This window comes from Glycine max, chromosome 15 (genome assembly GCF_000004515.6).
Source record: "Glycine max cultivar Williams 82 chromosome 15, Glycine_max_v4.0, whole genome shotgun sequence".
In the NCBI taxonomy this organism is placed as follows: Eukaryota; Viridiplantae; Streptophyta; class Magnoliopsida; order Fabales; family Fabaceae; genus Glycine; species Glycine max.
The window spans coordinates 4,335,384-4,355,056 of NC_038251.2; the positions used below are offsets into that span (position 1 = coordinate 4,335,384).

A 19,673-nucleotide genomic window follows, 5' to 3' on the forward strand; every position below is an offset into this window, starting at 1 on the left:
CGAGTGGGTCTCTCATCAACGACATTTTATACGGAGCCCAACCCAACCCAAAAGTTGTTACTGCTTCTCTCTATAATATGTACCAAATATTTGGAAAGGACAGTGCCATTTTTCAGATCAGATCCGCATCATCAGCACGAACAAGGACATGCGCAGAACGAAGGTCATGTTGGTGGAGTACACTACCAGTTCAACGTCTTGTTTAATTAAAGACTAATTATAAAGCTAACTAGCTAGCTATTCAATGAAGCATCCATGTTAAAAACTAACCACACCCTTGTGGCCTGTGGGAGTGTATATTTCTACTCTTATTTGATTAAATTTTATATTTTTTCCTAAATTATTAGTTTGATTAACAAAGAATGACATTTTAAATAGGAGTGACAATGGAATAGATACATTAATCATCACACCAAGGTAGATCAGAAATTGACAAGTCATAAATCTAATGGAATCAACCAAATCTCCTCAGAAACCTTTATAAATATATAGTATTATTAATGAGTGTATATAAACTAAAGAAAAAAAAAAGGGGGGGGGGGGGGGGGTAACAATAATGCTAAAAGTCTAAAACTGCAAAGCCAAAAGCAGAAAGAAAAAATTCATTTCAAAATGATGACTGAGCTCAACTGTCCTCAATTGAAGGACCTTTTCTTTCGGCCGGGAAAAAGAAAGGCCTACTGAAACCGGGAAATGTGCTATTTACTTACAAGGAAATATGTCAATACAATCCCAAAAATTTCCACCAGACAGAGCCAACACCTCCCCAGATGATAGCATTTATAAAAGCCATGATGAACCCCATTTTGAAGATATCCGGAAGGTCTACATAACCAGCTGTTGAAACACAAGAATTGAAATCATATCAGTCATCATGCTAACCTTGGACATAACTTAAATTCATGAGAAAAGGGGAGAAGGATAAAGAATAGGTTTGACTTAACAGAAATAAGACTTTTGATCACAAATTGCAACTAGCATTAACAGAACAAGAATAAAAATATTCAACTATAATATTTCCTTCAAAAGATTTTTAAAAATTACAATAAATTTTCTTTTCATCCAATATACCATTGAACAAACAACAGTCTCAAGATTGAGAAGACAAAATGAAGTGCTAGAACCAAATACAATTGATATGTACTATAGTTTAAGGGAATTGAACAAAGTTACTAAACAAACACATGCCAAATAAATTAGGTAGCTAAGCTCGAAAGAAAAATAACACAAACTAAATGACTAGCATTATAGAGAGGGACAAACCTCCATAGTATACAGCAGCCTGGCCGCTACTATAGTGTGTTATTGCACCAAAAAGATTTGTATTATAACCTAAAGCAAGCGCTGCCAGAACACCAGGAACCCCAGCTGCCCTATGCATGGCAAGAAATGCTGAGTATAAAGCTCCCACATGTCCAGTCTGACTTGCAAAAAGGTAGTGGATGAAGAAATACGCTGCCTGAAGAACAGCTAGTGAGGCCGGCCAGCTTAAAGAGAATGACCGAAGGTTGTGGGCCACATAATCAGACATCCAGTTCACAATACCAAGGTTTGTCAACTGGCTTGCCATACCTACCAGAATGGCAAACCAAGCTAAGGTATCCCATGCTGATTTTTCATTCAAACAGTCATTCCAGTCAAGGACTCCTAATAGGAGGAGTATTGATAAACCAATCATTGCAGCTACAGCACTTGCTATACCAATAGTGTCTCTGCAGAACCAAAACAACACGGATAGTACAGAATTCAACCAAGAGAAACTGTAAATAAAAACAACAATCTACACTGCTACACAGACAGGTATAACTCTTCATAGTTATCAACAGAAGGTGTAATGACTTGCATAAGCATAGTTTGGGTTCGTTGGAAGACATCAAATTAAACGTACAATTTATTACTAATGACATCACATTATTTTCACAAGTTCATATGCATATGGAAGAGTTCCTAAAATAGCATCCATAATAAGCCAAAAGGCATAAACTAGGTGGCCAGAACATTGATAAAAATTAGAAAGTATTAATTAAATAAACATTCTTCCTTCAAAATACTATACTTTCAGCATCTCCACAAGGACCAAGTTTTCCACCCAAAAAATCAACAAACTTAGAAATCAGTAAAAAAAAAAAAAAAAAGTCATGCATAGACATACATAGGTGTAGATATAATAGACTGCAGAAGACATACCCAAAGATCCACAAAGACACTGCAAGAAGCATTGTGCCAACCATAATCCATTCATTTTTAGTGACAGGGCCCATACTTTCCAGTTTCTTGGCAGCCAGGGCAGGAGCCTCTGGTGTGTCTTTGATTTCAGGGGGATAGAGCTTGTATAAAATCAATGGCGTAAGAAGAAGACAAACAACAGCAGGTAAACTAGCCGCCTTAAACCAAGTAACCCATGGGTTTGGAACTATCACCCCAAGCTCCTCTGCTAATTTGAGACACAGCAGATTTTGAGCTGCAGCAGTTAGGAAAAGAGCACTAGAGTTACCAGCAGACTGTCATAGGTCACAGAGGCAATGCACAAGTCACTTCATTATTACATGATAGCAATATGCAAACAAAAGATAGAACACAGAAGAAATTTCAGCAACATCAGAATATATGCACACAATCATAATAGTGCCACCATGTCTCATAAAAACAAAACAAACCAAGAAAAATAGACCAAGCCGGCAATATCCAAGATAGATTTCAAGTCGCTTCACAAAACATAAATTCAAAAATACCCTGTAAATCTTATAAAATCTATGATTAATTGATTAAATAAAAAACTGTCTCTGCAGACCATAAGTAACCAATTATTATCCATTTTTTCTTCTTCACAGAACCTCCCAGAATACAATTGATATACTCATCTAGGAAAATCAAATGCTAACATATCAAATGTTCCCATTGCTACCTCTTTAAGCACCTATGTATGTCAAATGAGGCCAAAATTCCTTTAAACAGGGAAAGTAATAAATAAGCAAAGAAAGAACTGAACCATTATTTATTGCAGATCCTCGCACAAGACCATGCTTATCATAACATCATGCCATGCCTTCCTTCTGACTTGCAATAGTAACAGGGTACATAAAAAATAAAAAAAAATAAAAAAAGCAAACCTGAAATTGGTTCTGAATGAGGTAAGCCCCGAGTTTCTTAGATGTGGGACTTGCGGGTTCACTGCCAGCAGAGAGTGAGAGTGACTTAATAATCGGCAAGAACACACCACCAGCCCTTGCGGTGGTGCTAGGCATTGCCGGCGCAATAAGCACTTCACTGAATGTGAGCCCATAAGACAGCCCCAGAGTGCTCTTTCCCATCCACTTCACGAAGTACGTCGCAATTCTATCCCCCAACCCAGTCTTCACGAATCCGCGAGCAAAGAAGAACGAAATCACAATAAGCCAAATCACTTCATTCGTGAAGGCGCTGAAGGCCGCTGTAAAGGTGAGAGTTTTGGTGACCACGGAGGCCGTGAGGCCCAGAAAGGCCCACGCCCCCACGGGCAACGGGCTCAAAACAAGGCCCGCGATAGTGGAGAGGAAAATGGAGAGGAGCTGCCAGGCCTCGGGGGTGACTTCGACGGGTTTGGGAACGAAGAAGCGAACAATGAGGCCGATGGATATGGAGATAATGAAAGGGATGGGCTTTGCACCCTGGAGAGGTGGTGGTGGTGGTGGTGGTGGTGGTGGTGGTGGTGATGATGATGATGAAGGAGAAGCTTGAATTGGGTAATGGGGTTTTGAGAAACGGTTGAATTTGAAGTTGAAGTTGAAGGTGGAGGATGGTTTGGAGGGGAAGGAGAAACGTTGGGAGATGGTGATGGGTGATCTGAGAGATTGGGATCTGGAGATGACAGGGCGAGGACGATGATGGAGTTGGGAAAAGCGAGAGAAGGAGGTTGAGGCTGAAAGTGCAAAGCTCTCCATTGAAACCCACACCAATCTGAAGCAACGAGTGATGCTTATGCTTTTGAGAGGTTTGAGCTTTGTGTTGTGTGTGACTCCTGTCGAGTTCGGTATTTACTATGCCGTGGGTGTAGAGTGAGAGGGACCAGTGTCTTATTTATTGTATTTGTATTTTCTGGGACTCTCCTCTGCCCTGTTATACAATGTCGTTTTTTGCTATTTTATCAATCCTTTGGGGATCACTTTCTTAATCTTTTTGCCCCTCGATTTTACCTAGCTGAAATTTCATCAGATGAGCAAATCTGTTTCATTTACTACTATTTTTGTTGTTCATCCTTGTATATTACAAAAAAAGAGAGAGGAACGATGCAATCTGTGTGTATATGTTAGTTCAATGATGTTAGTTTCAACGAAACCAAGGATTACTTAATGTTATTGCTTGGTTGACGCTCTTTGTGTTTTGTATAACCAAAAAAACAAGCTTATAAATACCATTAATGTCAATTAATGTTTTTTAACATATATCTTCCGTAAGAAATAAATTTACTTGAGATAAATATCGAGATTCAAAACTAGAGTAAGACTAATTGGTCTATATAAAATACCTTTTTTTAAGTTCTTTAAAGATTTTTTTTATTTTAATCATGTGAAATTTAGAATCTTTGGTTTTAGTTTTTATTGTCAAATAACAGTATTAATAGATTATGTAATAGTGTTATTGACGATATATTATTTTCTCACGTCATAACTAAATAAGGATTAAAAAACATAATTTAACATAAAAAATTACATGCAATTGATGGTCAAACTCTTCATTAATGAGTTAGAAAACATTGTTACTATATCATTGCTTGATAACAGATTAAAACAAAAAGAATCACAAGGATTAGAGTAAAAAAAAATATTTAAATGACTAAAATAAAATAAACAAATAAATTGTTATTCAAATAACTTGAAATTAGATTACAACTACCAACAAGCAGTTAATTTGAGTGTTAATAAATTTAATTTTTTTAAGTAAGATTTTGAGTTGAAATCTTGTGAATAAGAAATGTATTTAAAAGAAAAAAAAATCATTAAAAATGAGCATACAAATTTTGCAATGAAAATTAATAATGAATATTCCGTAATAATATGATAACAAAAAATAGATGACAACTATAATGCACCAGCTTATTAGGTGGTCTATGGTGAACCACTTTTATCTGCCATTGGATTCATAAGATGGCTAAAATAATCCGTTTGTTGTCCAATTGGAAGGTTTACTTGTAGTGGGGGTCTAAAGTATTATTATAAGCCGTTGATTAGAGGAATAGTGATGGGTCAAAGTGAAACCACAAGTAGTATTAGAATTCCAGAAAGAAGCGCCGCCTTTATTCAATGTATAAAGACCGAATCAATTCCAGCCTCCAACTTTTTAATATAATATTCCTTCCTACAATACTACTTTCTCCTTTGCATGCCAACTCATTGCATTTCCAAACGTAATCGCTTACCAACGCAACACAAGTCGCCCCTTCTCTATTTTAGAATTAAAAAAACAATAATAAAATAAATGCTTCAATATAATTTTATTTCTCTTATTTTAATTAATTTGTAATTTGATCCCTCCAAATCAAAATTAAGACATTTAATCCTATTGTTTTAAAAAAATCTACAATTATAGTTCTTCCATTTTAAGATATAAACATTTAGTTGTTTTATTTTAAAAAATCTATAATTTTGATCAAATTTTTAATTCTATTTATATTTTTTTATCTAATTGAATCTTAAACATAATATATTTATTTAACGTAGCATTAATAAATGATTTAATCAATTAAAAAATAAGAAATAAAACTTAGGTCAAATTAAAAATTAAACTAAAATTATAGATTTTCTAAAATACGAAAACAAAAATTGTGAATTTTAAAAAATGCTAGGACCAAATGTTTATATTTTGAAATAAGGGAATTAAAATTGAGAATTTTTTAAAATAGGATAACTAAATACTCAATTTTTAAATGAAAGAATCAAAATTTCAAATCGAATAAATATAGAAAGATTAAAATTACATTTAGGCTTAAACTAAAATGAACCTTTAATTTATTCATACAATTAATCAATTATATTCCCTTGTTGTTCATTTAAAATATTTTCTTTGGTGAAGAAGTTAATGCAACAAAATATTATAAGCATAAATTAGAGAATAAAGAGAATTATTATTATTGTTATCATCATGAAAAATATAAGAGAAATCAAGTAATTGGATATAAGTGTTAAAATTAAGGTTGAATTATCTAGATAATTTTTAAATTTAATCATTGACAAAATAATTATTGATTAGACTTTACTTATCTTTAAATCATACTCTCATATAGTCAGAATTTCTCTCATGATTAACAAGAAGGCTAAGAGAAAAAATAAAAATCAAAAGAGAACATTGAATATATAAAGAAACAAAAAAAGAGTTCAAAAATTCAAATTGTCGTGTAACTTTAACCATTATTACATTATTCAATAATTTTTAACTAAATAATATTTTTTTAAAAACTTACCATTAGATTTAAAGTTTATTTCACAAAAATTACTTATACAAAAATTTGTATTAATCTAAAATCATTGTTATCTCATTCATATAGATTAACATATAATATAAATATTTTAAAATATATTAAAATATAAATAATTTGATTATTTTATTGTTATTTAATTTGATTTTATATATATATAAGGATGGGTCATGGGTGGCAAGAAGGAGACACGAACAAGGGTGTGTTCTGAGTCAGCTTCGGCAACGGTTCCTAGCGGCAGCACCAAACAAGTCGAGTCGACGCAAGCTGCATTGCTTTCTCAATATAAATAAGTTTAATTCGAGACGTCATCTTACTCTCACCTGAAAACCATTCATTCATTGATCAAACTCCCAAAACAATGGCTTCTTTCAATCTCTCTTATTCTTCCTCACCAGCCCTCTCATGTCCTCGGTCAGTCTCTTTTTCCTCACATCTTGTTGCTTGCTATACACTGCCAATATCTGTTTTTTTATTTATTCAACTTTTTTTTTCTCTCTATGAGATAGAGTGTTGCATTTTCATTTCTGGGATCCATTATCAAAAACCTTTTTGGCTGTATCATGCTTCTTTGATCCACAATTTTATGCAAGATCCCTCTTTTTGTGTTGATTTTTAAATGGGCTCTTTATAAAACCATGCTGCTGACAGAACCTTTTCCAGTGATACAGAAATATAATGGATATTATATTTCTTTCTACCTCTCTTCTTCTTGTGTGAAATGATTATTTCAAATTTCAGTATAAAATATGTTAGGAATCGCTTCTCTGCTTGTTTGATTTTAATTTAGTCTCGGTCAAATTATGGACAACCACTTTGTTTTTGTATCAAAATGTTTATCTTTATTGTCATTCTAAGTTATATGCTCAAGCATTTTAGCTGCATAGACCACAGAGCTGCTCATCATGTGCTAAACTTTGGAATTTAGTTTACTCCCCCTCTCTTTTTTTTGTCTTTGGATGTCACTGTTGTTAAGTTAATCTTTGTTGTGTTCTTATTTATATTCAATGCAGGGCGAGCAAACAATTCAAATTATTCAATGATGTGCCTTTTGTCCGAATGAATTCTAAATTTCCCTCAAGTGACAATGCTATTGGGAGAATTAAAGCTAAGTTGATCTCTGGAGGGGGTGATCTACTTTCCTATCCAAATGGCAATGGCATTGTGATAGGTAAAAATCTGGTTGGTGATGAATCTGTTCGAATTGAGGTACAGCCGAATAGAACACTGGCAGCAGACACAGGGCTAACAAGCAATGTTTTCTCTATTGACAACGATGAATTTGATTTGGACAGCCCCACAGCAGGTTTTGCTTCCATTTCTGAGGCAATTGAAGACATTCGCCAGGGAAAGGTAGCTACTCTCTCAGTAAAACTGTTTTTTCCCCTATTTTATAATTAGCATTTGAGAATTGTGTATTGCTGAAGTTCTTATTTTGTTCCAGTATCATGATTGCATGAAGATATATTACTGCTATTAACTGATATTGATATCAATGATGCAGATGGTAGTGGTTGTGGACGATGAAGATCGAGAAAATGAAGGAGACTTGATAATGGCAGCACAGTTGGCAACACCCGAGGCAATGGCTTTTATTGTAAAACATGGAACTGGTATAGTTTGTGTAAGCATGAAAGAGGAAGATCTGGATAGATTGGAACTTCCTTTGATGGTGAATAGTAAGGCTAATGATGAGAAACTTCGTACAGCATTTACTGTGACAGTGGTATGTACTACTTTTCTTCCATGAATCATCACATGTGGAGTTAGTGCAATATCTTTCTGAAGGTCTTCCATTGTTATCAATCTGCATATATACAATTTGGGTTCTCTAGGTCTAGACCAACTTTTGCTATAATCAAAGGGGACCGACTATCCCCTAGAAAGGTGCAAACACAGTTTTATAAAGATCAAACATTTGTCTTGATATTTGCAAATCACTTATCACCTTCTATAAATAGAAGAATCCAAAGTTTGAGGGTAAGAGACAAGGAAATAATTGTAATTCTCAAAAGAGAGAAAAGAAAAAGAGATACCTCTGATGATGAACATAGTTTGAAAGACAACTTTGTACTGTTATCCAACTATATAGTGGAGATTATTTTTTTGGATTAAGTATTGTAATTTTTCCTTCTCATATTTAGGTGTTTTCCTTGTTAAAATTCCACCCTGTTATCTCTTTTATTTCTTGGTTTTCATCTTCATTTAGCGTCCATTTTAAGTCACACAAGGGAGGAACACTTTTTTATCATCTTAAATCATCTGTATACTCAGATAGACCTGTGTTGCAAACAACTTGATACATTTCAATAATTTAATATGCATTTGTAGGATGCTAAACATGGTACAACCACTGGGGTGTCAGCTCACGATAGGGCAACAACAGTCTTGGCCCTTGCGTCTAGAGATTCTACTCCAGGCGATTTCAACCGGCCAGGCCATATTTTCCCACTAAAATACAGGGAAGGTGGTGTCTTGAAGAGAGCTGGACATACAGAAGCTTCTGCTGATCTTGCTGTACTTGCTGGCTTGGATCCAGTGGCAGTTCTGTGTGAGATTGTAGATGATGATGGTTCCATGGCTAGACTGCCAAAGCTTCGCCAGTTTGCAGAGCGTGAAAATTTAAAAATTGTATCTATTGCTGACTTAATAAGGTATGCAGTTACAATTCATGGACCATGTAATAAAATTCATTGCATGCATATTTATGTTTAGACTCTGCTTTAGTGCAGATACTATACTTTTTTATGTTTAAGTAGTGTTAAATATATTAAATGAGTTTGATATAGGTGTAATTTATAAGCCTGAATCCTGAATACATAATAGAACTAACTTGGATTCTGTGGTGCTTTTTGTCGTTTGAATCAGTCAAACATAATGATTGTTTTATTAAATATTCTTTTGGTGAACCTTTTACTGATTATATAAATTTGTATATTATTAAGAAAATGGAAAGCTTTTTTATTTCGAAAAATCTTCCATTTGATAAATTCTAAGTGCTTATTTAATTCTTATCCATTATTTTTCTTCATGGTTTTTGCTACTTGGGTAACTTGTTGCTTATTTAATTATATATAGCAAGGAGATTAACTCTTATTGTTATGGCAGATATAGAAGAAAAAGAGATAAGTTAGTGGATCGCTCTTCTGCTGCACGGATACCTACAACGTGGGGACCATTCACAGCTTACTGTTACAGATCACTTTTAGATGGGATTGAGCATATTGCCATGGTTAAGGTGAGCGGCGCTCATGGTTATATATGTTATAACACTTGTGAACATTTGTTATAGTGGAAATATGTAAAATATGCTACATTCAGAGTAAATCACACCTTATTTACCTAGGTTTTAGCTTACATTTGATTTCTGCAAATGTGGTATTGGCAAAATGGGAATGGTTCAATATCATATCATCTCTCCTAGGTTACACTGTTTAGTCGTTTATTTATAGACAAATCTTGACTTCGTGAGAGTGTCACTGTCAATTTAATTACCCATTTAATCTCTATAGTTCCCAAACTTATCCCTTTTAGTCCCTATAGTTAATAAGTGAATTTTTTAACCCCTGAAGTTTACATTTTAATTTCCAAAAGGTCCCTATTGTTAAAATTCTTTAACTAACAGAATTAAAAAAATTTAATGACAGAGACCTTTTGAGAATTAAAATGTAAATTTCACGAACTAAAAAATCCACTTATTAACTATAGAGACTAAAAAAGGGATAAGTTTGAAAACTATAAAGACTAAATGGGTAATTAAACCTTAACATTATTATAGTAGCTTCTACTCTGTTAGAAAATAATTGATAAAGCAGGCAAGGCTTTGGGAGGTTGAAAACAATTTACCTCATTTAAAAAAATGCTGTTATCTGACATATTTAATACACTATTCTGTTTTCTTTTCAAAATTTGAGGTTCCATTTCTTTAGGATGGCCTGTTTCCATATTGTTTCACATCAAGTGTTATTTTAATTAACATTGACATAGATGGCCATTTGGCCTCGCCAATTTGAAACATCATAAAATACCTGTTCCTTATATTTATCAGAGTTATTTCCAAGAAGCCTAGTTTTTCCTATTGATTTAATCAATGAGGGAATTAACAGCTAAAGGTGTGCATGAATCAGCATAAGTTAAGTTGAACATCAATCCATTGTGAGTGTAGCATTCAGTCGAACTTACATTGGAAAGTGTGATTTAAGTAAAACACACACAAAATTGTTGCGGGATGAATGTGTTTAACTAAGCAGACAAAATGTTTGAGCATGATATGTTAATATGGTAGAGCAATGTGATTTACCATTTATGTTGATGGGCAGCTTCTTCTGCATTATCATATACAATTAGCAGGATAACCTATTTTTTCTGTTCTTGCATCTCACTACTTTTTCTGTTTAGAAGGGAAGGTTGATATCGTCCATTTTCTTTAAGGTTGTTATATAAGAGACAGGATGAAATGTGTGTTTTTGAAACCTTGCATCCATTCCTCAATCCCTCATCTGTTTCTTTGTTTACCTTCAAGAATGGGTTCATTAGTAAATAGTGAGTAAACCTGACAATGGGCTTGCAAACTTGGGCCTTGGCAAGCTTTTCCAATTGTCTTGAAGCTTTCTTACTTCGATTGATTGGTTCAATTGTCAACTTCAAACCATTTTGTGGTTCTGACATTTTTTATTTAACAGGGTGACATTGGAGACGGACAAGATGTTCTTGTGAGAGTACACTCAGAGTGTCTGACAGGAGACATATTTGGATCTGCCAGATGTGACTGTGGAAATCAGCTTGCACTTGCGATGCAACAGATTGAGGCTGCTGGTAGGGGTGTGCTGGTATATCTCCGTGGACACGAAGGAAGGGGCATTGGATTGGGTCACAAGCTTCGTGCTTATAACCTACAGGACGATGGACGAGATACTGTTGAAGCCAATGAGGAGTTGGGATTGCCAGTTGACTCCAGGGAGTATGGCATTGGCGCACAGGTATTAATTATATCAGTAGTACTCACATAGTATTTGGCTTTTCTTTAATAGATGATGATTTACTAAAATGGTTATGGAAGTTAACTGGAATGATTTTTATTGTATTTGAAATTCTCTACTCGCAGATGTTGAGAGACTTGGGTGTACGATCTATGAAGCTGATGACAAACAATCCAGCAAAATATATTGGGCTCAAAGGTTATGGTTTGACAGTTTCGGGTAGGATCCCATTGTTAACTCTTATCACTTCGGAGAACAAGAGATATTTAGAGACCAAACGTGTGAAAATGGGTCACATATACGCCATGGAATTTAACGGCCAATTGAGCACTCATGACAGTGGTAATGATAATGCCACCAGGGTTGATGACTCTAATACAGTTACTGGTTTATAAACATCCTTTTTATAACTAGATACCTGGGTCGGACACATATGAAGAACTAGATTTCCATACTGCTGATGAATACACAAAGTTATAGATTATAGAAACCATTATTCTATTTGTGATTTGATTTTTCTTATTCATTTGTCTGATAATCTTCAGGCAGGCAGGCTCTACCAAAAATGTTCATCTTGATTCTTGAAACATAGTGCCATGACAAGGGCATTGCTATTTCAGGGTTATTTTTTCTTTGGTGCCTTTTAGAGGTTCATCATTTCTGGACTCTGGAAGTCATTGGCCCTAGTTTCTTCATTCTTTTTGGTACATTTACTCATGTATCACAGTTCCTCTATAATGTCCATGATAGAAAAGTTATGATTTGTAGCTCTACTGTGTATTATAAATAAATTCCTTTTGTACCTTGTCATAGCTAATGGTTAATATTGGTGGCTTGACGGTTATATTTTCCCATATGTAGTTAATGATCACTACGGAGCAATTTTTTTTAGTACTCTTGGAGTATGTGCCTCATTTTCTTTATGCTGTTTGCTAAAAGAAGAAATAGAGTGAGGAAGAAATAGAAGTTTGTTTGAAGAGAAATATAGTTAAAATAAAAAGAAAAATATTTAAATTAAAGTTCTTTGGCAAGTAAAAATAATAATAAATAAATTTGGAGTAGAAATATTGTTTTTTTTTTGTCCTTATAAAAATACTTATTTTCTTTTTAAAAAAAAAGAAAATAGAACAAATATATATATATATATATATATATATATATATATATATATATATATATATATATAGAAATCTGTTAGTCTTTTTATAGAACAATACCTTATTACACTTTTTTTTTTTACTAAAATACCGTTAATTTCTTTTCAATTAGTCAATAAACAATGATGTAAATAGATATAATAAATTCTTTCTCTCTGTTTTGAAGAATAATAAGAGTGACTATTATTCTCTTTTTACATATTAATTAATTAGATAGAAGGTAATCAAGTGAAATATCTCAAAGGAGTGAGATGATGACTCTTGATAATTTTAAGAGTATATTTTAAAAAATAATATAAATTATTAACAAGTTTTGGGTTATCATTTATAAGTGTGTAATATCTATTGATTTTGTCAATGAAATATGACATTTGGTACAAGGAAACTTTGTTCGAGCACAGGATCATCATTCTTAGGAATCATCCCGAGAATCATAGTTTTTATGAATGACTAAATTTGTATGGTTGTTAATAAATATTTTCATATAAGTTTTTTGAGAATATAAAATAAAATAATATATTTATCATAATATTTAATTAGTTACCTCTTTAAATAATTTAACTAGAGTCTTGCTGTAATTAAGCTTGTTTTTTAACTAGATTCTGATCTTCTCCATGAGAATATTTTCATGGAAAACAGTCAAAAAAAATTCTAATTTCTCAAAAATGTTATTTTTTAAAAATCAAATCAAACATGAAAAACTAACCTTACCAACTTTCCTCTATAAAAAAAAAAATCCTCAACTTAAGATCCCAGAAAATTAAGAATTTTCCCTTATATTTCATTCCAACTAGTATGTTTTTTTATTTATAAAACTTGAATTTAAAATATAATCCTACTTAAATTTTTTAGCTCAAATTACATGCTATTAACTAAATTATTCATTTTTAATATCTATGAATTAGTTCAAAGGTCATATGCATATATATTATATAAGGACAAAAATAATAACATTTAAATAATTTTTACCAAAGTTAATAAATGTTAGTTATATGTCAATGCATGATGATTAGATCATAATTTAAATTGTCTAATTAAATCTAAAAATATAAATAATACATATTAATATTGAAACATCAAGTTGAAAAGAAAAAAAAAATCTTAGTATCTTAAATACAAAAGTGGAACAGCAATTAAATGTCTTGAACAGTACATTAGTATTTTATATTCTGTTAGACTATTAGCCTAAATAATATTTTTTTTTAGAAAGGATTAGAAACAATATAAATGTATTTTGATTACAAATGTGGAATCTATTTGTTCAAACTTTAAAAAGATATTATGCAATATATATTTTTTGTTTTTCAAGAGCTTAAATAATCCTTATAATTTTTTAAATATGTTGTTTAGCAAAAAAAAAAAAGGTTTTTGAGAACTCTAGCAAACGAGTCTTCTGTGAGAAATTTCAACCAAACACTTTTGGATAACCTACTCAAATTGCTCGACTTTCCAAAGTATCCTGGTGCAGGTACAGAAACCTTAGTAACTCACGTAACCTTGTTTCCAATAAATGAGCCTGTAATGTGTATGCATTAATTTGCGTAAATCATGGGCTAAACGCGCTTATTGAACATGTACTCCAGTGTGGAACGCGTACATGAGTTGGTGAACAAGTATGAATTTGTTTCTTCTTTTCTTAAACGAATTCCGTTCAACGGCTAGTTCTTCCGGTACAACAACGTTACTGTAGTAGTCGAAGAAGAAAAGTGTTTACGCGGTCAACTCAGTAATGTATTGGTTTCCGTTTTCGACCGTTACCAGATTCCCTATATCCAACGGTAACAGATTCGGAGACAGATGTTCCATTAGCCCAACCGCGTCTCCCTCTTTACACGGTTACTTTACTTACCACACCACCCTTCTTTTTCTATAAATACCTTCTTTCTTCTCACAGAGTCTAACTCAATAATAGTCCCTTTTCTGAAATTCTCCTAACTCTCTCTCTCTCTCAACAATGGCTCGTACTTTTGTTCTTATGTTGGTTGCTGCTGCTGCATTGTTGTTGAGCTCCACGATGGCTCAATCTCCAGCTTCTTCGCCGGCTTTATCACCGACCAACACGCCGGTGGCCACTCCACCGAGGAGGGCGTTGTCTCCGTCTCCTGTTCCTGCTGCGGTGCCACCGTCGTCTTCTCCTCCGGCTCCACCTACTTCTTCTCCTTCGGAGCCCCCAATTGCAGCTGCTACTCCGAACATCCCTCCCTCGACCATCTCGACTCCACCATCTGAAGCACCAGGACCAGCTGCAAACGGTGCCGTTTTCAACAGAGTTGGCGGATCTGCTCTCATTCTAATCATCGCTTCGGCCATGCTCGTATAGAACAAATTCTGTGGGATTATTCATGAATACTTGAGTTTTTTGAACTCCAGTACTTTTTTTTCCTGGTGTCGTTGAAGACGATTCATTTATTTTAATTATTTTATTTATTTATTCATTCATATGATTGATGCATACACACATATGTATAATCTCTTTGCGATTATAACATATATGATAGATGTGCATTAGCATTTGTCATTTGTAACTATTTAATTAATTAATTAATTGCTCGTATTTTAATACGATTTCGATTTTTCCCTCGTTCAGTTCGACCAAAACTGATAAAGCTGGAACTTTCCTATTTAAATAATTATGCCTTATTAGGGGTGTTCAAATCTAACACAATTCAAAATCAAAAATAAAAAATCGAAGTCCATATATTTTTTAGATTTATTTGGATTGTTTTTGCTTAAATCACAAGATTTATTATACATTTATTAATTAAGGCTTAATTACAAATCTAGTTTATCTTCTCACGAATGAAGAGGAGAGTAAATTTGTAATTAAGTCTTTAATTATAATAGTTTGTTTAAGAATACTTAAAAAAAAAGTGACACACTTAACTTTCAGTTATTAATATAATTTGTTTCGTTGCTCAATTAAATCAATATTTTCATCCTTTGATACAAAAAAACGTTTTTGAGAACTCTTTAATTTATTGCGTCAACAAAGTAAAAAGACAAACACATATTGAAGATTCTCCAAATAATTTATTTGTACTTTATTGACAAAATTGCAAATTTGATTTCCGTTTTATCTTCAATTTTAGATTTTGTTTTCAATAAAATTATTTATAAATATTATCCTCGTATTTATCCAAGTCACACTGACATTGACCGTTACAATAATAATGTTGACGGTCAATCATCCATTATTTTTTATGGAGTTGACATCCAATCAACACATGACACGTGACAATCATCAAGAGGGATTATCATGTGTAACAGTCATCATCCAATAAGAACGTGACACGTATCAGTCGCATTACTTTGATGGTTGCATTACTATATCTGAGGACTAACATTGTGTGATTTAATTAAATACGATAACAAAATTTGTAAATAATTTTATCAGGGGACAAAATACAAAATTAAAGATAAAATGAATAATTAAAAATGTAATTTTACCTACTTTATTCAATATGAATAAATTTCTTAATAGTTGTTTACTTTTTTTTATATTAGACAAAAACTTATCGTTTTGATTGGATTTAATATTATATTTAAATCAAGTTATTTAACTTTAGTAACTCTAAAAAAAACTTTAGTTGTAATTCTTCAGTGTAATCTATTAGTATAAGTTTTCTTTTAACTTTTACCCTTTAAACTTCACCACAATCTTTATTTTTAACTTGTAAAGCTTCATTATTATTAGGCAAATGAAAACCTCTGTACTCTTTAAAATTACACAAGAACAGTTTTTATAATTATTGAATTTGATTGACAGTTATTTTTTTATCTTTAAATATTAATCGTTAATTTGTTAAAATATAAGAGAGATTTAAATTCATAAGTACTTATTTTTTCTTGCTTCAATACTTAAACTCCTCTTCTCAATCATCAAATCAACTTATATCTTTTCATAATTGACAGATTATTTTTAAAATATGTTTATTATACCCTCAACTTGTGTCTTTAAACTTCATTACAACTTTTATTTTCAACACAAATTATTTATTTAAGCATAAAAAATGCAAATCATTTATTTAATATTATTGTAATTCCAAAATTACCCTAAGAATAAAACTTTAAGTACTAAACAATTTTTAACTTTTATAACTCTTCAATTTCATGACCATTTACAATTTAATATAAGCAATTAAATTTTACCGCAACTTTGCTTTTTATTATTTTAGTGCAACTCATTTATTTCAAAAGTATCTATGAACAGAATTTCATTACTTAAAAACTTTTATATATAAGATTTTAAATCGTTTAAAAACCCATCAATAAAAATATTTATTAATAATATACCAAATTTTAGGCTAAATAATACTGCATACTGCAGTATAGAAAAAATCATGGTAATAAGGGAATTTTAATTTCAAAACATGACAAAGGTTGAAAATTGAAATAAAAAAACATAATATGAAAAATTACAAATAATCCCCTACTTTCTATTTTATCTTATTTTCTTCTGCTCTCTCTCTTTTTTTAGTGTATCATTTATTACATTTATTACTTTCTTAATCTTTTGTCTCTTCTTCTATGTTTTTCCTCTCTCAATTCCATTCCACTTAAGATGAAATGATGAATGCACGCTTATGAGGTCTTTAATCGTATTTATCAGAAGCTGGAATTAGTTTTATGTAACAAAACGGATATTTTTCCTTCTTTTTTTTTTTTGGAAAATGATAGGATCAGTGGGAGATATAAAAATGCCTTACCACTGTAGATAAAACAGAGAATAGAATACAATGAACTACTACTAATAAACAGAACCGTCAAAGTGTAATTTGTCCTGAGATGGACAGGATCTCTTGATGAACATAAGGGCCACCATGGAAGATGAATCAAATCTTCCTCAATCTTCTCATTTCCATCTTCCTTTTTGGATTTTCCAAAATCTTAGTCATAACTCCCCAAAATAAGAATGGTAAAAAAGAGAAAGTTGTCTAATGTATGTACTATCTAGCTTTGACACTCCAATTCCTTCTTTAATAAAAGGAAAAAAAACGCGGGTTAACATTCACATAGCTGTACCGTAATTAACGCGTCAATCAACAATCACTTTCTACCAACTCAAAAATTCTCCCCGTTCTTAAATTTTAACTGTTTAAGGTTTTTATTATCAGATTAAGAAATATTTAATTTATTACTTCAAAATATATTTTATAAATATTTATATTAATTATCATTATTCTATTTAAAAAATAAAAAATAGCTTTTTGGAGAAACTAAAATTTTAATTAATTTAAAAATTAATTTTAATTATGTATAAACTAATTTTAATTTATAAGATTAATTTATTTCATTTTTCTTCTTCTTTTTCTCTACTTATTTATGGAAAACTTATTTAAACATAATGTTATGCCAATTTATAATTTGTGAATGTATGCATACATGATTTTAATGATACCAAAGAAGAATTAAACAAGACCGCTTCAAAAGGATAAAGACTGCTTCAAGATTAATACAAGAATGCTCCAACAAACAAAGCCTTGATTCAAGATTTTTTCAAGATCAAGCTTTACCTCAAAACAAAGGGTTTTAAAGTCATGCAAGGCTCTGGTAATATAACTGTTGAAAAGGGTTTTGAATTTGAATTTTGAACATGTAATCGATTACCATATGTCTGTAATCGATTACTAGCAACGAAACTCCTAAAATTCAAATTCAAAAGTCATGACCTTTCAAAATATAATTATGTAATCGATTACCAGTGAAGAAATTCAGGAAAAGCTTTTTTGAAAAAACACATCTCTTCAAACCATTTTAAAAATGCATGAAGGGCCTATATATATGTATGTGTCTGACTTCAAAAAAAATGAAAGAGATATTCCAAGAGAACTTCATTACCAAATGCTCTCTCAAAAAAACTCTTTGACAAACACTTGCAAATCCATTAAGAGTTCATCCATGGACTTCAATTGTAATATCCTTCTCTTCAAGAAATAATTTCTCTTCTTTCTTCCTATACAAAGAGATTGATTAAGGGACCAAGGGTCTCTTATATTGGACAAGTGGTCTAAGAAATTTTAAGAAGGGGGGAAGTTAAATTAAGATTTCGTTGATTATTCTTAATTGAAAATTTATCTTTCTTAAATATTTCATATATTCAATTATTTCTTTAATTATAAGTTACTCGAATAATAAATAAGGAGAAATAACTTTAAAGAAATATAAACACAACAGAAAATAAAAGAGATTAAGGAAAGAGAGAATGTAAAACCAGATTTATACTGATTTGGCCACAACCCGTGCCTACGTTCAGTTCTCAAGCAAATTCCACTTGAGCGTTTTCACTAACCTTGTAAAAACCCTTTACAAACAATGAACCACAAAGAACTTCCCTCCTTTGTGTTCAGTGTTTACACCAAGAGACAATCTCACCTCTTGCAATGAACCCTAAAGGACCTTCCTTCTTTGTGTTCAGTGATTACACCAAGAGGCAATCCCACCTCTTGCAATGAACCCAAAGAACGTTATTCCTTTATGTCCAGTGATTACACCAAGAAGCAAATTTCACTTCTTGCAATGAACCCTAAAAGACGTTATTCCTATGTGTCCAGTGATTCAACCAAGTAGACCGTCTCTTGAAAACTTTTACAACCAATAGTCGATCTCTTGAAAAACTTTTTGTAAGAATGGAGGAGAGGAAGAAAATAGAATAGCACAAGTTTTCGTCCAATGAACTTTTCTTGATAAAGAAAGTGTTGAACAAAAAACTCTTAGAAAGAAGTTGAGAAATCTATTTTAGAAATTCGTGTCATAGTCACATATTTATAGTCATTTGATGGCTCTTGAAGAAACCATGTTAAAAGTTGTGACTTTTGGCAATTTCTTCAAAACCAGTCACTTTAAAAGTTATGACTCTTGGCAATTTCTTCAAAATCATTCACTTTAAAAATTGTGACTATTGACAATTTTTCAAAACCAGTCACTGGTAATTGATTACCATAATGGTGTAATCAATTATTATAATGGTGTAATCGATTACACAATTTATTTTATCAAAAGTTGTGACTTCATGTTGAGGTTTGAAATCCAACATTCAAAAACCACCGATTATCGATTACAAATATTGTGTAATCGATTACACTATTT

General features: G+C 32.0%; 3 protein-coding genes across 3 annotated transcripts; 2 read left to right on the forward strand and 1 right to left on the reverse strand.

The window, feature by feature from the left end:
* Positions 1 to 586: 586 nt before the first annotated feature.
* On the reverse strand, positions 587 to 4,285 carry LOC100776794 (dicarboxylate transporter 2.1, chloroplastic). The gene is made up of 4 exons (XM_003547041.5): positions 3,111 to 4,285; positions 2,188 to 2,501; positions 1,264 to 1,712; positions 587 to 837 (listed from the first exon to the last, which is right to left on the reverse strand). Exons 1-4 carry the CDS (start codon positions 3,918 to 3,920, stop codon positions 722 to 724), a joined length of 1,689 nt encoding a protein of 562 aa, XP_003547089.1. The 5' UTR covers positions 3,921 to 4,285; the 3' UTR covers positions 587 to 721.
* A 2,361-nt stretch (positions 4,286 to 6,646) lies between these two features.
* LOC100801046 (bifunctional riboflavin biosynthesis protein RIBA 1, chloroplastic) lies at positions 6,647 to 12,242 on the forward strand. Its single transcript, XM_003545649.5, has 7 exons — positions 6,647 to 6,865; positions 7,465 to 7,804; positions 7,956 to 8,177; positions 8,783 to 9,105; positions 9,560 to 9,689; positions 11,134 to 11,430; positions 11,556 to 12,242. Exons 1-7 carry the CDS (start codon positions 6,813 to 6,815, stop codon positions 11,823 to 11,825), a joined length of 1,635 nt encoding a protein of 544 aa, XP_003545697.1. The 5' UTR covers positions 6,647 to 6,812; the 3' UTR covers positions 11,826 to 12,242.
* Positions 12,243 to 14,426: 2,184 nt separating this feature from the next.
* Positions 14,427 to 15,158, forward strand: LOC102669645 (classical arabinogalactan protein 1). The gene has a single exon (XM_006597294.4). The coding sequence runs from the start codon at positions 14,542 to 14,544 to the stop codon at positions 14,905 to 14,907; it is 366 nt and encodes a 121-aa protein (XP_006597357.1). The 5' UTR covers positions 14,427 to 14,541; the 3' UTR covers positions 14,908 to 15,158.
* Positions 15,159 to 19,673: the final 4,515 nt, after the last annotated feature.

Bases quoted from the DNA above. Each gene is read 5' to 3' on its own strand.
- LOC100776794 (XM_003547041.5), bottom strand. From the start codon at position 3,920: ATGGAGAGCTTTGCACTTTCAGCCTCAACCTCCTTCTCTCGCTTTTCC. The intron at 2,502-3,110 runs GTTTGCTTTTTT...GACCTATGACAG, and splicing joins TCATTCAGAACCAATTTCAG to TCTGCTGGTAACTCTAGTGC. The intron at 838-1,263 runs GTTTGTCCCTCT...GTGTTTCAACAG, and splicing joins GGCTGCTGTATACTATGGAG to CTGGTTATGTAGACCTTCCG.
- LOC102669645 (XM_006597294.4), top strand. From the start codon at position 14,542: ATGGCTCGTACTTTTGTTCTTATGTTGGTTGCTGCTGCTGCATTGTTG.
- LOC100801046 (XM_003545649.5), top strand. From the start codon at position 6,813: ATGGCTTCTTTCAATCTCTCTTATTCTTCCTCACCAGCCCTCTCATGT. The intron at 8,178-8,782 runs GTATGTACTACT...ATGCATTTGTAG, and splicing joins CAGCATTTACTGTGACAGTG to GATGCTAAACATGGTACAAC. The intron at 9,106-9,559 runs GTATGCAGTTAC...TTGTTATGGCAG, and splicing joins TCTATTGCTGACTTAATAAG to ATATAGAAGAAAAAGAGATA.